General features: G+C 44.2%; 1 protein-coding gene across 1 annotated transcript; it reads right to left on the bottom strand.

Annotated features, from left to right (window-relative positions):
• Positions 1 to 905: 905 nt before the first annotated feature.
• On the bottom strand, positions 906 to 13,811 carry LOC311237969 (T-box protein VegT-like; the record flags this gene model as incomplete). The annotated part of the gene is made up of 9 exons (XM_084325942.1): positions 906 to 1,419; positions 1,906 to 2,098; positions 2,831 to 2,910; positions 3,501 to 3,574; positions 4,399 to 4,545; positions 4,918 to 5,082; positions 7,466 to 7,568; positions 8,619 to 8,751; positions 13,769 to 13,811. 9 exons carry the CDS (start codon positions 13,809 to 13,811, stop codon positions 906 to 908), a joined length of 1,452 nt encoding a protein of 483 aa, XP_084182068.1.
• Positions 13,812 to 17,129: the final 3,318 nt, after the last annotated feature.

Below are 17,129 nucleotides of genomic sequence, written 5' to 3'. Positions count from 1 at the left end.
TCCTCTCTCTATCACACTCCCTCCCTTTCTCCATCTGCATACACATCCAGCTTCAATCTGGCCCTCTCTCTCTCTCTCTCTCTCTCTCTCTCTCCTAAAACATTTACAGCGCAGCTGCTAGTGCAGTCTGCTGAGGAGACCAGCAGAACAAGCTATGGTGTAATAAATAATATCTACTAATATCTAATATCCCTCCTCAGTTTGTCAGATAAAGTCTTGTCCATGAATTTACAACAATAGAAACTAGACTAATGTATATATAATTATATATATATAGCAACATGCACTATTCATTATAACAAAACAATTCATCTGTTCTTTAAATTGTTTGCTTTTCAGAAAACCTTTTATTTGTATTTTTCAAAGGGCAATTGACATAACCATCAAATAGTCATATAAGATTTCATTACACATGCACTCAATTCATTACACATGCACTCAATGTACATTCATTAGGCAGACTCTTGTATCCTGTATCAGATAGCACATTAGGCTACTAATCTGCAGTGTAAACTAGGTTAGATTAGTCACCTATATATCTATTGGTGAAAACCGCTGAGACAAAGAAGTGGCCAGCTAGGTAGCTAACTAGTTTAACAAATATTCCGTCCGATTTATATTCATTGATTTCCCATGGATTTCCCACTTTAGCCACAATAAGGCTGGCTAGCATGACGTTAGCCTCTCGCTAACTCGTTTAACCAGAGTGGAAAGAGTCTCAGCAGCCGTACATCGGAGGCCCAGCTTGGAGTGTGTGGTGAAGGCAAAAACGTGTGTATAGGAACCCCGAGTTTAAACGGGAAACGTCCAGAAAGCCTGAAGTACCAACGGCGTCACTGTGTCCCAAAACGTTCCATTTTCATCCCCCGTCAAACAGGAGTGACGTCGTCGTCGTCCTCAGAAGTTCACCAGCAGGAGTACGAGAACAGGGGACACTGGCTCCACTCTGTCGACGTGTTGCCGTGCTGGTGATGATAGCCGCGTTGGTGGTGGTGCTCGCCCCCCGTGGCGGTGAGAGAGTGTGCGTGCGGGTTAGGAGGAGGAGGAGCGTGGTGGTGGTGGGACGCGATGGCGTGGACCAGATACGACCCCCCGCCGCCGGCCTCCGACTCGGGGACCCACTGTCCCGCTCCGCCTCCCTGCTCGGCCGCGGGGTAGAGACCCTGCCCGTGTCCGTAGAACGGGTAGCTCAGGACGCCCGGGTTGGATTTGAGCGGCACGGGCGACACGCCGATGGGGGTGAGTCGGTACTCCTGCTGCTGGTGACTCGCACCAGCCTCCCTGGTCGGCCTGGCGGTGGCGCCGTTGTGTCCGGCGGGGACGGTGGCCACGTCGGGGACGTGGGACTCGTAGCTCCTCCGTCCGTCGCTGTCCTCCGTCACGGAGAACGGGGATGGAGGTCTGCTGTAGCCCAGCGATCTGGAGAGGATGACACGTGTAGATGTTAGCCAAATGTTAGCGGTAAAACATCGAATCTGTAATGTCGCCAGACAGCGACACTTTATATGCTATATATTTATAATAGTATGTACTGTGGTGACACAGATGCTCTATAACATGTACGGATACTCTATAACATGTACAGATCCATTTAAACGTGGACGGATGAGTGTACAGGTGTTTTGTAACATTTAAACACCAGCGTTTAGCTCCCATCCTGTAATAATAATAATAATAAACTTTATTTGTATAGCACCTTTCATACAGAAACTGCAGCTCAAAGTGCTTCACAACAGAAAAAAGTCAGGCATAAAATGAGCACATAAAGTGCAGACATATAAAATCACAGTTTTTCCACATTAGGATCTAACACCCCAACAGGCCACCTTGTTTATGGGTTGATTCAGTTTTAAATAGACAATAATAAAAAGAGTAAGGTCAAACAGACAGAGCATCTATCCGTACCTGTAAGGCTGGTAAGCCATGGACGCCGGCACCATCTGCTCCTCGCTGCTGTAGTCCTGGGGCTCGGGGTGGAGGCTCTGGGAGAGGTCCTGGCCCGGGGCCCAGGGCGAGAGCTGGCCCTCCTCGTCTCCCGGGGAACACAGGCTCAACTTGGACTCTGCTGACTGAGAGGCGTAGGGAGCCCTCTGGAGGCCTGGGGGGGAAATACAACGTTCAGGGGATGTGGTCAGATCAAAACAATGAAAACAGGAAATCGTGGCATTGGAAAAAGAAAAGAAAAAGGAAGCTGTAAAATAATCAGGGAAGTTCATCATAGATCCAGTACATACGTGTCAGTCAGAACTGTCAATCACCTGTGTCTTCTATATTCAAAGTGTCAATAATATCCAGTCGAATACAAAAAATAAAAAATAAATAAAAAAAGTATAAAAAATATATATATATTTTTTTATCATTCTTTCCAAAAGAAAAGAGGCCTAGAAGCGTGGCTAACGCTAATGGCACGCATACCAGAGGCTAACTGCCTACGAAAACAGGCACAGAGGCACTGAAAGATGATTTCACCCATCTAATGAACACACTAGACTAGACAAATATCAAGATGTATCCATCAGTGGACCAATTGCATGCTTTTGCAGAGGACAAGAAGCCTTCAGTCGACTCCTTCAGACATTAAGCACCCCCACAGCCCAAATGGAATGGTAATTTTTTATATATATATATATATATATATATATATATATATATATATATATATATATATATATATATATATATATATATATATATATATATATTATACTTTTTGTTTTTGTTTTTCGACTAATAGTAGACTAACGGCAAATTTTGGCCAATCATAGGCGACTATCCAAATCCTTAGTCGGGGACAGCCCTAGTAGTAGTATAGGCATATTAGCACTGTTACCTGGAGGACTTCTGCAGGCCTTTCTGTCTAGTCTGGCCTTCTTTGATGAAGCCTCGATGGGACTCCTCTTGGGCCGACACCTACACACAAAAAACATAATCAAACATTACATTACTGCTCAATTGCACAGCCATGCTAAATATTACATCCTGTACATATTCAACAATGTATTGTTATTTTTTATTCGAATGAGTGTATATACTTGACCACATGGTGCACAGTTGTACAGCCCTGGCCTATTCTTATTGTATAATTATTATATTATATTGTATTATGTTAATTTAGTTTATGTTTTATTTTATTCCACCTTTTTATTTTTTTTTCTACCATAATTGTCTGTCTGTCAATGTCGCACCAAAAACAACCTTGTCAATTCCTTGTATGTGAAAACTACTTGGCAATAAAGACCTTTCTGATTCTGAAAGTAATGATATTCTCTCAATCATTCCCAATCATTCCCTCTCTCTCTCTCTCTCTCTCTCTCTCTCTCTCACACACACACACACACTCTTAACCCTTTCACTACCACACTACAGAAGGTTAACCCCTTCACTACAGACGGTTAACCATCTGTAGTGTGGTAGTGAAAGGGTTAACCCTTTGGTAGTGCGGCAGTGACGGGGTTAATAAACAACAACATCAACAGGTGAGACAGAAAAGCAGCCGTTACCTCTTGCTGGAGAGCAGGCCCTCCTCTCTGAAGCCTTTGGCGAAGGGGTTGTGATCGATCTTCAGCTTAGTGATCTGAAGAACCAGGAGGAGGAGGAGGGGGGAGAAGGTGATCAGCACATGAAACCAGAGCTAACGATCTCAACTAGACCAGATGTTCTCAACCTTTTTGGTTCATGACACCTAAAGAACAAGAGCAGGAGGTCTGTGCGACACATCTGTTTTTTTTTTTTATTTATTATTTATCCCCCCCCCCCCTACCTTTTCCGTTTTTCCCCCATCCCAATGTTAGCCGGTATGCCAATTCCCAATCCCCTTCCTGGTCGTTGCGCACTCTACCCCCCTACCGTCGGTCCGGGAGAGTGGAAACTATATCAATCACATGCTTCCTCCGACACATGTGTAGCCAGGCCCACCGCTTCGTTTCACCTGGCAGCGCGGACTCTCACTGGGGGAGTGTAACGTGTGGAAGGGTCACACTACCTCTCCCAGATCCTTCCCTCGCTGTGCAGGGGCCCCGGAGTCGCTGTTTACAACGACCAGGACCCACCCCCACCGGCTTTCCCACCCACTGACACTGGCAATTGTGTCAGTATATGGACGGTCGACCAAGCGTGAGGCACCGCAGCTGGATTCAATCCCACTGTCTCTGTGGTGGTAGACAGGCGCTTAGTCCGCTGCGCTACCCGGCCGCCCAACACATCTGTATCTTGTTACAATGTTTCCTTTTTGCATCGCCCCTGACAAATATACCAATAAATAAATGTACGGGGAATTGTAAAGTCCTGTAGTCAAGGATAGACGGTGAACTTGTGACACAAAATAATGATTTTTTATTTCCCCTTTACAGGTTTATTTAACTTGATTCACGATTGGAGAAGGAGGAGCTCATTGGGTACCTTGGTGTTCTGGTAGGCCGTGACGGCCGTGAAGGTGGTCTCGGGGAAGGTGAAGGTCTGGAACTGACCCCAGCAGACAGTGTACTGGCTGTCGGCCTGGATGACATGGAAGCGTGGAAAATACCGGTGCATGGAGTGTAGAATTATCTAAGAGGCAGAGAGAGAGAGAGAGGGTTGTTGTTATTGTTAACCAGCTATCAGACGGGATATATGATACAATTTTGGATTATGAAAACAAGAGATAAAAACTATTGTGGAAACACACTGTTAAAATGACCAAAATAATCATGATTATGATTTAGGGCAGCCCCTAAATCCTGAGGTTACAAACGGTCTATAAAGAGCTCTGTGTTCTATAAAGCCTTTCTATCTAGAGCTCTATGCAGCTCTTCTATCTAGAGCTCTGTGTTCTATAAAGCTCTTCTATCTAGAGCTCTGTGTTCTATAAAGCTCTTCTATCTAGAGCTCTGTACTCTGCAGCTCTTCTATCTAGAGCTCTGTGTTCTATGCAGCTCTTACATAGCCATGCTGGTCCAGCGTGTTGTTGGTCAGCTTGAGCTTGAGGAAGGACACCGGCTGCTTCATCCAGTGGCTCCCGGGCGCGGGGGAGTCCGGGTGCAGGTAGGTGCGACAGGGGGGCTGGGGCTCTGCCTTGCCCGCCACCTCCCACTGGCCCCGGTTCCACTGCGGAGGAGGAGGAGGAGGAGGAGGAGGAGGAGGAGGAGGAGGAGGAGGAGGAGGAGAAGAAGAACCAGGTTAGATTTGTTTCAGGGTTATTTTTTCTCAAGAAGCAAGAATCAAGAGGTTTATTTGTCACATACATACCAGGGCATACAGTGAAATGCGGGTGGTCATGCCCGCATCGATTGTGCAATAATACAATAATAAAATAGACATAGAAAAAGAAATAGGTAAGACACAAGATGTGCATGATAAAAAAATAAAGACATGCTAAGTTCCTGAGAAGGCACTGGTTCCTATGTACACTACTATCCAATATACAATTTACAATTTTAACTCTGTCCTTTTTATACTTAATGTATCTAAACTATACTATTACAATACCTCCTTCTTTTAAAGTGACTTTTCCATTATTTAAAGTGACATTTTGTTTTTAAAGTGATTGTTTAAAGCGGCTTCTGCAAAGGAACACAACACCATACTGTCGGACCAAGAAGATGGATGCCAGTTTCCTCTCTGTGCGTTCAGTAGAAAGCTACCCGGCTGCGAGCTACAGCCTAGCTTAGCACAAATGAATGGAAGCTGATACGGAGCAGCTAGCCTAGGTTAAAACTCTGGGAGTTGTTATTATTGACCCAAAAGCGAAGGCTAGCCAGTCCGTATCCGCTTCCATTCATTTGCGCTAAGCTAGGCTTGAGGGAATTGGTATGTATCCTGTTGTCCGACCAGGTGAAGACAGTAAGCACATTTCGCATAATGTTGACGTGTTCCTTAACCCTTTCACTGCCACACGACAAATGGTTAACCCTTTCACAACCACACTACAGAAGGTTAACCCGTTCACAACCACACTACAGAAGGTTAACCCTTTCACTACCACACTACAGACGGAAATGTTAACCTTCTGTAGTGTGTCAGCAAAAGGTTAACGTGGTGTTTTCTTTGCCGCTCTAGACTGAAGGAAATCATGATTGAAAAAAAGGAGGATAAATAGAAGAGAGAAAGAGGAAAAGAGTAGAGAAGAGAAGAGAATGGGGGGGGGGGGGGGTTAACCCAGGTGTGAAACTCCAGGACAAGTCTTAACAAGCAGACTACAATCTCTCCACAGGATGACTGAGCAACTTGACATGGAGGTTATGTAGGAACGTGTCGACACTGGGTACTTATAGAAACCATTACGCACAGATTACACACAGCTAGAGGAACAAACACACATAGATTACACACAGCTAGAGGAACAGACACACATAGATTACACACAGCTAGATGAACAGACACACACACAAACCAGGGACAGAGGACGCAAATTAGCCATGACTAAAAATCCTACATGCAATGCAACTCATCCGTATCTTGTTATTCTAATCTGCTATAATGTTTCCTTTTGTATTGTCCCTGACAAATGAAAGCATACATCTGCACATACACCAGAGGGATAGAATCAGCAGGAAAGGGCAGGAAATATAGGGTGGGAGAGAGTTTGCTACATTCAGAGAACAGAGAACGACAGAGGTCTGAAGTGCTCCCCCACACCTCTCTATATTTTCCTTTCATTTGTGTGCTAATAACGTGACCAAATGGTGGAGGAGTCTGGCTGAGGGGGGGGGGGGGGGGGGCATCGTCGCAGGCATGTCAGAGGAGAGGTCTGATTGCTGCCAATCACCCTGCTCAGGGGGGAGGGGTGGAGCAGTGTGTGTGTGGCAGCAGGGTGGGGGGGGGGGGGTTGAAAGGATGCTAATTAATGAGGCCACCAGCTGGGTGTAGAAAAACAGGAAGTAATAATGATCTTTGATATGCAGCGGCTGTGCTGATTGGCTGGTCTGCGTGGCGGGAGCAGGACTGCGTCTGGTGGAGCAGACTGATTCTTCTGTGTAATGTTTTATTTTTATTTTGCTGGTTGGCTGCAACTGGGAAAACAACGTTCTTATTCTGGGTTTTCGTCAGAACAAAGCTGACGGTATAGCAGCTAGCTACACTAAATCAATAAAAATGTTTGCCGTGTGGAGTCTGGGGCTGTGTGGCTCGTGCTGCTACCACAGGGCTCCTGCGGGTTTAAACAAGTTATAAAGTTCAAACTTTTAAGACCGCCACGAGGGAAATTACTATGAAAGAATCCATATGAATTGTTGGGACCGATTACCACGTTCTCTGGACCCCTGGAGGGGAATTCATGTGTAGCCCTGGTCTGTGGACCACACTACAGACGGTTATCTGTCTGTAGTGAAAGGGTTAACCCTTCTGTCGTGTGGTTGTGAAAGGGTTAACCATTTGTCGTGTGGCAGTGAAAGGGTTAACCATTTGGTAGTGTGGTGTGAAATGGTTAACCCTCTGTCGTGTGGTAGTGAAAGGGTTCAACTAGATTAGCGGAGGGTGATGTTTTCCTTACCTTGTATCTGAAGTTGTCTACTGGGATCATATCCACCATGATCACATAGTTGGCGTACGGCTGGAGTCCAGACAGGCTGACGTTACAGTGTGGAAACATCCTCCTGAGATCCAGAGTTGGACAAGAAGATTAGATACCAATTTCTTCTCTGTGCGTTTCCCCAAGGGGATCAATAAAGGAACATCTTATCAAAAACCAATTATATATCAGGCATCTAACCCTATTTTAACCCTGGGTGTAAGAAGTAACACATCAGTCCACTGAAAGCAACAACAACAAACCACCAGGTCATTGGTGTGACCTGTTCTGTGTTTAATGTTGAGCGATTTGCAGTGTCAAATTTCCCTCGGGATAATAAAAGTATTTCTATTCTATTGCAACATTCTTCTCTTCTCCAGTTCTGAAGAGAATCTAACCACCTGAATTTAAAGTGAATCAACTGTTTCCTATCTGGCTGCGAGATAGCGACTAGCTTAGCACAAATGAATGGCAGCGGATAGGGGCCGGGGTTAGCCTAGCTGCGACAACGTCGGCACATTCCCTTAAGTGAGAGGTTATGCTGTGCTGTGAACAGTGATAATGCCAGTAATGCATAAGGCTTGTGTTAGTACTACAGTATACCACGGTGTGCAGTGGGGTAGATATTACTGCATATCGTTAGCCTCATACGATAAATTTTTGGCCAAATTGAGATTTCTGCCTAACTGTACTCTCCTCACACTGCTGCATAGCCCTGTCCTCAGCCAGGATGCTTGTTACGTTCAAAAATCCCCATCTGCCTAACTCACTCGTGCACTGACTTGTGCATTTCAACATTACATACCCAGATGACGATCGCATGACTTAGGCAAGTATAACAACTGCCTTAGTGTATGACATGTATGTATGAGGGAAAAATGCCTAAGTCACGACATATTTTGTTTAAAAAGTCACCTTATTCTGTTACGCAATGGTCGTTGTGTTTTTGCAAACTTGTTGATACACCTTTTGGAACTTATTTTCAAAATATAAATTAAAAACTCTTACACATTTGCTGGAAAATTTGGCTATTTCTTCTTTTCCAAAAATCTTGAAAAATTACTTAGGCAATTATGGTTGAGGCTAACGACATGGAAGACTTGTGGGCTGAGCCGTCAGGCGAGCGATGACTTACCTGCCGTGTTTGGCGATGATCATCTCGGTGCCACTGGAGTGGAAGGTCTTCCAGAGGTCAGAGTTCTGCAGGGTCAAGTCCATGCCACCCGGCTGGTACGAGTCGCTCGCCGGAGGGGACGCGGGCATGTCGTCTGTTGGAGAGAGGGACAGGAACAAGAGGCTTTTATAAAAGTTTCTTCCAACATGGCCGCCTGTAACCATTAGTAGTACAGTGGCGCGTGGTGGAACCGTTTGGGTAGAAATCACACACTGCCACAAGAACACATGGCCTGGATCCTGGTCTAACGTACAGGATTCTAATTGATCAGAAATATATTAAAAAATGTATAATAATAATATAACCAAACAGTAGAATGCCTACATATGAGGAACTATATCAAGGACACTCAACATCTCACTGGGAACGGAATTCATGTTTAAAGATTTGTTTACAATGAAAAACACACTAATCTCATTGTACACATTAAACTAAAACATAATAAATGAATTGTGCAATGCCCCTTTTTCCCCTCATGTACAAGTGTCCCCCAACCTTGGCACTAGTGTGCAGTGTGCACTGATTCAAGACAGCTTTTTAAAGTCACGCTTACCGTTGATATCCTGCATTCTCTCTCCTGTCTGGTCCAAATATTCACCGGTTCTGACGTCAGACGCCTGGATATTATTTCACTGTTAGGAGCTCAGTTGTTCAGTGTGGACAAACAATGTCCTTTAATCCACAGAGAAATTCTATCTAACCATATCACCTCTTCTTCTCTCTCTCTCTCTCTGTCTGACCTCTGGCTGTTGATGTCTGCACTCTCAGGGTTAGAGGGCCCTGACCCTTGAACTTGATTGGTTCCTCCCAGATTGTGGGGGGAGGCGTCTTAGCAGCCAGTGGGTGTGGTCAGGATAGACTGTATCCAGACAGGTATCAACTCTTTGAAGTCAGTTCTGTGGTGTGTGTGTGTTTGAGGGGGAGGGGGGGGGGCATTGTAATAGCAAGATGGGGTGGGGGGGGGGTTGTATAGATTCGATTCAAATGTATTGTCATCATACAGTACAACTAAAATATGTTGCCATCTAATCAGAGTGCAAATGTAACAGTAAAGTGCAATAACGATATACAATGTACATTCAATTAAATATGATATATTTAACAAGCTACTGAGTAATATGCTAAACTGATATATGTACAGTATAATTAAGTGCAGTGATACAGGTATAAATATACTATGGTAGTAAGCCATAGTGGCCAGTGGTATAACTAGTAAGAGTAGGTATGGGATATACACAGATATAGATATCATATATACAGGTATGTGAACATGGATATATATATATTAGCTGCCAGAGTTGTACCTTTCCTGCTGACTTGTTGTACAGAACTTGTAAGTCACTTTGGATAAAAGCATCAGCTAAATGTAAAATATGCAGATATCCAAACAGTTATAGATAAATATATGTACGCTATATACAGTAGTATAGTATTATTGTACATGTCTATCATACAGGTATGTAAACAGTAATATATGGGTAGACTATAGGATGAGGTAGGTAGTTATGATTACAGTGTAAGGCCATTGTAATAATAATAATAAACTTGATTTGTATAGCACCTTTCATACAGAAACTGCAGCTCAAAGTGCTTCACAACAGCCCAACAGGCCACATTGTTTATGGTTAGATTCAGTTTTAAATAGACAATAATAAAAAGAGTAAGATAGAATAGACAGAGTAAAATAGTGCACATAAAGTGCAGACATATAAAATCACAGTTTTTTACAGTGCAATAAAATAGTTCTGGATGACTGTTTATTAACAGTTTAAAGTCACTGCCTTTAACAGTGAAGGCAGTAGATAGGTATAATTATGCCTCCGCATTCAGGCAGACTGGCCAATCTTCCCTCAGGCTATCAAAACACTCAACACTGATCTCTCCACACACAAGCACACATAAACACACACACACACACACACTACACATCCTCACTAACACCCTCTCACATACCCCTACATACACAATACGCTACAAAAAAGGTCACTTTAAAAAACTACTGTATACATCTTTGCACAATAATTTTTTTTGTAATTTTGCTGACGCTTTTATCTTTTATCATTGTATGCAGTGTATCTTTGCCATGCATGGAATATTTGGGAAGTGGTTACCATGGTTACCCGCTGCCTTGCTGGATGGCCGACAAACTTAAACATCTTAATTGCAAAAAAAAAAAAAGCACAATGTCTCAGAGAGGATGGGGAGACAGAGAGCATGCTGGGAAGGTTTGGACACTGCACATACAAGAAGAAGTATGTCTGTATGTTACTCCTCTCTACCGGAACCACCCTCTCCGTTGATTCCTTCAAATCCTGTCTGAAAAAACACACTTTTATTATTAACCCTTTCACAACCACACTACAGAAGGTTAACCCTTTCACTACCACACTACAGACGGTTACAGTCTGTAGTGTGGTAGTGAAAGGGTTAACCTTCTGTAGTGTGGTTGTGAAAGGGTTAACCCTCTGTTGTGTGGCAGTGAAAGGGTTAACCTTCTGTATTGTCGCAGTGAAAGGGGTTAACCCTTTGGTGGCGTGGTAGTGAAATGGTTAAACGTTATTATTTAGCCTTGCGTAACTCTTTGGTCAACTGTAGCCGAGTCAAATACACTTCATTTTTGTCGTGAATTAACAAACAGGCATCAGATGGGGCTTTGTGACGTCATGAGAGAGAGAGACACAAACAGACACATCCACACAGACAGGACCTGAGGGGAAAGCAGGGCATTAGAATACAGACTCTTCAGAGGTCCCTGAGGGGGTGGAAGAACGAGCCCCCCCTCTCTCCTTCCTGGCGGCTGGGAGGACTGGGTTTGTGTATTGAGGGTGGGGGGGCAGATGCAGTGGAGTACCCTGGCCTTGAATGGCAGATTGTCCTCGCTAATCTTTTGCGAGCCTATCGCCCCCCCCCCCCCCTGCCCCCCACATGCCTTGGAGAGTGGGGCCCTGTGATGGAGCTGGTACTTAGCAGGTTGTTAACCTGGAGGGGGGGGGGGGGGGGGGGGGGGTTGGCAGAGGAAATAGTTGATTCACTTTCAATTCAGGTGGCGGATTCTCCTCAGAACTGGAGAAGAGAAGAAGGGTGCCTGGTGATTTGTTGTTGTCGCTTTCTGTGTTACTTCTTACACCCAGGGTTAGAATAGGGTTAGATGCCTGATGTATAATGGTAAGAAAAGAAAAAAGTTCATAAGATATTCCTTTATTGATCCCCTTTGGGAAATCAGCATGACCCGAATATAAACATATGAGAAAATAAACAGTGTAAACTGTTCCAGACTAGAGAGAGCAGATAGACTTAGGGGAACTTGTGTATTCAATATCGCAAAGGCATGGACAAATATAAAAACTTTAAAAAGTCGATGTATATCTGTTAAAGGGGCAAAATTATGGAATAGCTTTGACAAAGAAGTAAAAATGTGTAGTTCGCTACATACTTTTAAGAAATTATTCAAATATAAGGTGATACATAAATATAAAACCTCATTATTATCCTAGTTATATTTCATCTATAACATAGCAGTGTTCAAATAGTGACAAAGGGAAAAAGAAAAAGATATATATATATATATAAAAAAGAAAAAGTATTTAAAAAAGAAATAAAACATAAATAAATGTGTATGAGTTTTGTACATAAAACTATGAAACGTTTGTAACCTTTGCTAAATGATATACTGAATTATGTTTCTTTTTTGTATTTAATTTTTTTTTGTGTAAATAGTGTAATGTAATGTAAAAAGGGTAGGCAATTATAAGCCTCGGCTTCAGCCTACACCTTTTCGGTCATTTAATTTTTTTGTTTTTTTGGAAGTTCTACTACTATGCTTTGAAAAAAAAGACAGAAATAAAATCACTTCAAATTCAAATTAAATCGGAATATAAAAATATGAGGATTTTTTTTTTAAATATATTATAACCTTCTCTATAATATATGATTTATGTCCTGATGAAGGTCCCTGAGCCACATGTTGACCGGATACAGCAGAGAAGAGTCAGTGGTGGAGTCATTTCTTTGAAAACATACAATAGTGAACCTACCATAATTATATGAGATTAGATTAAAATGTATTGTCATCATACAGCACAAGTACAGTACAACAGAAATAAATTTGGCATCCAACCAGAGTGCAAATGTAGCATTAAAGTGCAATAACAATATACACTGTACAAGTGATTAAACTGGATATAAAATATTTAAATGGATACTACTGTGCTAATCAGATGTATACAGAGTTGTAGTATTAATATGTACAGTAATACAGGTATAAAGTCGGTATGGTAGTAAGTCATACTGGCCAGCAGCGTAACTAGTAAGAGTAGGTAAGGGATATGTACAGATATTGTATCTACAGATATGTAAAAAGGATTATATGCAGGTATGTACAGACAGACATGGGTTGAGAGGTTGAGAATGGTGGCTCTATTGATGTCAATTATATACAGAGTTCAATAGCATTTCTAACTGATCATTATGTAAAGAGGTGGTGAGCAGTGAACCTGGTCAACGACCAGAACAAACACACTCCTGGACGACAGAAGAGCTCTTCTGAACGACCTATTTGATGGTCCATCATCTCAGCTCCATGCTGCTGCTTAGCATCTGTATGGACCTTCAGACCATCAGAGTCTTCTAAAGACCAAGGCCCAGCGTGAAAACAAGCTTCAAGGGATCCTTTCTGATGTCTGGACCTCCTTAGATTAGATTCAAATGTATTGGCATCATGTACAGAGTTGTAATACCAATATGTACAGTGAGTGATATAGGTACAAAGACAGTATGGCCGTAGTCATACTGGCCAGCAGCGTAACTAGTAAGGGATATGTACAGATATAGTATCTGACTACAGATATGTAGACTTACTGATTATCTCTTACAGAATGACCTCCTAGAATCTAAGATCCTAAGATCCTAATCAGTCACAGAGGCTCTTCACTTAGCAAAAGCGAAAGGCCTCTCCTCTGTCCTGATTCTCCTAGACCTGTCTGCAGCCTTCGACACAGTCAACCATCAGATCCTCCTTGTGTCCCTCGCAGGAATGGAAGTGGCTGGCTCTGCGCTGACATGGCTGACATCATACCTCAGCGACCGCTCCTACCGAAGTGTCCCTGTCCTACCAAGTGCCCCCTGAGGACGGGTGTCCCCCAGGGCTCCGTCCATGGACCCCTCCTCTTCTAGCTCTACACTTTGGGTAACATTATCACGTCTCATGCCTTCTCGTATCATTGCTATGCCGATGATACTCAACTCTTCCTCTCCTTTCCTCCCTCAGATATCCACATGTCTGAGCGGATCTCGGCCTGTCTGTCCGACATCTCTGCCTGGATGATGACCAACCACCTCAAACTGAACCTAAGCTAAATAGAATTGCTTCACCTGCCGGCCAAATCCTCCCCCCTGACTGACGTTTTCCATCACAGTGGAGAATGTAGCTGTGACCGCGTCCCCAACCGCCAAGAACCTTGGTGCTGTCCTTGAAGACCGGCTGAACTTCTCTGCTCACATCGCAGCAACAACCAGAACCTGCAGATTCCTCCTGAGCAACGTCAGAAGGATCCGCCCCTTCCTGACAAAAGAAGGCACCAAACTCCTCATCCAATCAACAGTCATCTCCCGCCTCGACTACTGCAACGCACTGCTTGCTGCCCTTCCGTCCAAGCCTCTTCAACTCATCCAGAATGCAGCTGCCCGCCTGATCTCAAACCTACCAAAGTCAGCCCATGTCACCCCACTTCTTAGGGGGCTTTCACACTCAGCCTTTTGTATCGAATCACCGTCCCGGAGCACGGGGGGCAGTGTTCTCACTCACCCCTTTTGGGGTGCGAAACGGCGCTGAATCGTTTCACCCCCCGCTGAACGGGATCAGCTGGCAGAGGTGGTCTCGGGGTCGGTCCCGGGAGAACGGGGGGTGTGGCTTTGCGAGCTTGTACCTTTTCACGGGTGTGGCGCCTGGTGCTGACATAACGTCATACATTTTGTTTGCCATTGCTATGTCTATACATTGTTCGAATGCATTTATTTCTATTAGACCAGTGGTGCCCAACCAGTCGGCCGTGGTCGACCAGTAGATCGCTCAAAACGCTCAAAAGCGGACTCTACAACACCATCCATTCGTGATAAAATGGGGTGGGTTATATTGACAAGGCTTGACAACAGAGGTTCAAATATAACTTCATATTTATTGGCAATTTGTTCATTTTATATCAACATCCAGAGTCCGCAGTCGTGTTAAGACATTCCCGTTTACATTTTCGGTCGACCAGTAGATCAATGACATTCAATATAATCGATGCGAGCAATGTAACGTTATCGTTTGCCGTTAGCGTTATTGTTAACCCTGCAAAACGATCAAAAGCGGACTCTACAACAGAGTTCCATTCGTGAGAAAAGGGGGGTGGGTTATATTGACAAGGCTTGACAACAGAGGTTCAAATATAACTTCATATTTATTAGTTATTTGTTTCTTTATATCAACATCCATTCTCCAGTCTCCGTGTTAACACTTCCTGTGTTTACATTTCGAGCGTGACATCATCGACTACGGCAAGCTTACAAGCTCAAAACGCAAACCGTAAACAAAACCCAGAGCGCACCCAGACTGAAGTGTGTACACAAACTAGAGGGGGGAGAAGGGGGGGGGGGAGTTTGCATCAGATCTCGGCACGGGCAGAACGGAACGAAATAGAAACGAATAGAGTGAGTGAGAAAGGGCCCTTAGAGACCTGCACTGGCTCCCCATTGCTGCACGAATCCGCTTCAAGGCCCTCGACCTAGCATACCGTGCGGCAAAGGGAACGGCCCCCACCTACCTCAGGTCAATGGTCTCTAACTACACATCCTCAAGACCTCTACGCTCTGCATCTTCTGGCCCCCTCAGACCTACTCCTTATCGAGCTCCGGGAGGGTCATCACTCATCAAAGAGAAGCCGCCTATTCTCGGTCCTTGCCCCCCAATGGTGGAACGAACTTCCCACCACAGTTAGGACAGCCGAAACCCGACCAATATTTCGCCGTCTACTAAAGACACACTTGTTCAATCAATATAAAAAAAAAACGAACCTTACTGTCATGCTCTTGTTCTAATAAGACCCCAGTGAAGCTTTTACCACTACCCCATTCAAAAAAGTGCTGATTATCTAAGGGATTGTAATATCTAGTCCTATAAGCTCAACTACACTGTAGCACTCTTCAACACTTTGATGAACATTGTTACTCAGCTGATAGAGTTGTACCCTTCCTGCTGACTTGTCTTACAAAACCTGTAAGTCTGCTCTGGGAATGTTTAAAAGTAGCCATCTAGTTCAAGTTTCAAGTTCAAGTTGTTTAATTTGTCACATAGGTACATTACAGTGAAATGCTTGGTTCTGTATGAGCCTCCTGAGAATGTGCTTCATATAATAAAAAAGTAATAAGAATAAAAGCGAAGTAATGCAAACAATAAAGTACAAATGCAAGCTTTTTAAAATGCAAAAAAAAAATGCAAGGACGAGGTATAGATCTAGCTACTTAATAATGAACCGACGATGATGAGGAGGAGTACAGAGCCCTGGTGGAGAGCTTCGTGGGGTGGAGCGACAGCAACCACCTCCAACTCAACACCAGTAAGACCAAGGAGCTGGTGGTGGACTTCCGGAGGGGCAAGAAGAGGCCCCCCCCGATTCCCATCTCCATCCGAGGGGTGGATGTGGAGATGGTGGACTCATACAAGTTCCTTGGGGTACACCTGAACAATAAACTGGACTGGTCGGACAACACAGAGGCCCTCTACAGGAAGGGACAGAGCAGGCTGTTCTTCCTGAGGAGACTCAGGTCCTTCAATGTGTGCAACAAACTGCTGCAGTCTTTTTACCAGTCTGTTGTGGCCAGCATCCTCTTCTATGCTGTGGCATGCTGGGGAGGCTACATCAACTCAAGGGACACCAACAAGCTCAACAAGCTGGTGAGGAAGGCTAGCTCCGTGGTGGGAGTCGAGCTACCTAGACTTGAGGTGATGGTAGAGAGGGGGATGATAAGGAAGCTGGCTGCCATCATGGAGAACCCCTACCACCCCCTCTACGACGAGCTAGTCAAGATGAGAAGCTCGTTCAGCCACAGACTCATTCCCCCCCAACACTCAACTAACCGCCTCGGACAGTCCTTCATACCAGCGGCCATCAGGCTCCACAACAGTGGGCAGCGACTAGCAGCCTCCAGGCTCCACAACAGGGGGCAGCGACAGCGACTGCTACCAGACATTGACCTGGGACTTATAGGAACCCAAGGAGGACAACCTACACTACCTTAAGGCCATGGTTAGACTAGTGTATTTGTGGCGTTTTTTTATACGTTTTTGAATACGTTTCATGTCCCTATTACACAGAAATGCGTTTTTTGGCGTTTTTTTGTGGATACGGCTGAAACGCAAAATTGTGTTTGCGTTTTGGAGAAACGCTAAAAAACGCGCCGTCAACAGCGTGTAGTCTGCATGAGCCGTTGTTG

The sequence above is a fragment of the Notolepis coatsorum genome, assembly GCF_963971535.1.
Source record: "Notolepis coatsorum genome assembly, chromosome: 12".
Classification (NCBI taxonomy): Eukaryota; Metazoa; Chordata; class Actinopteri; order Aulopiformes; family Paralepididae; genus Notolepis; species Notolepis coatsorum.
Note: the sequence above shows the minus strand (reverse complement) of the source record. Positions and strands in the feature narration are given on the sequence as shown.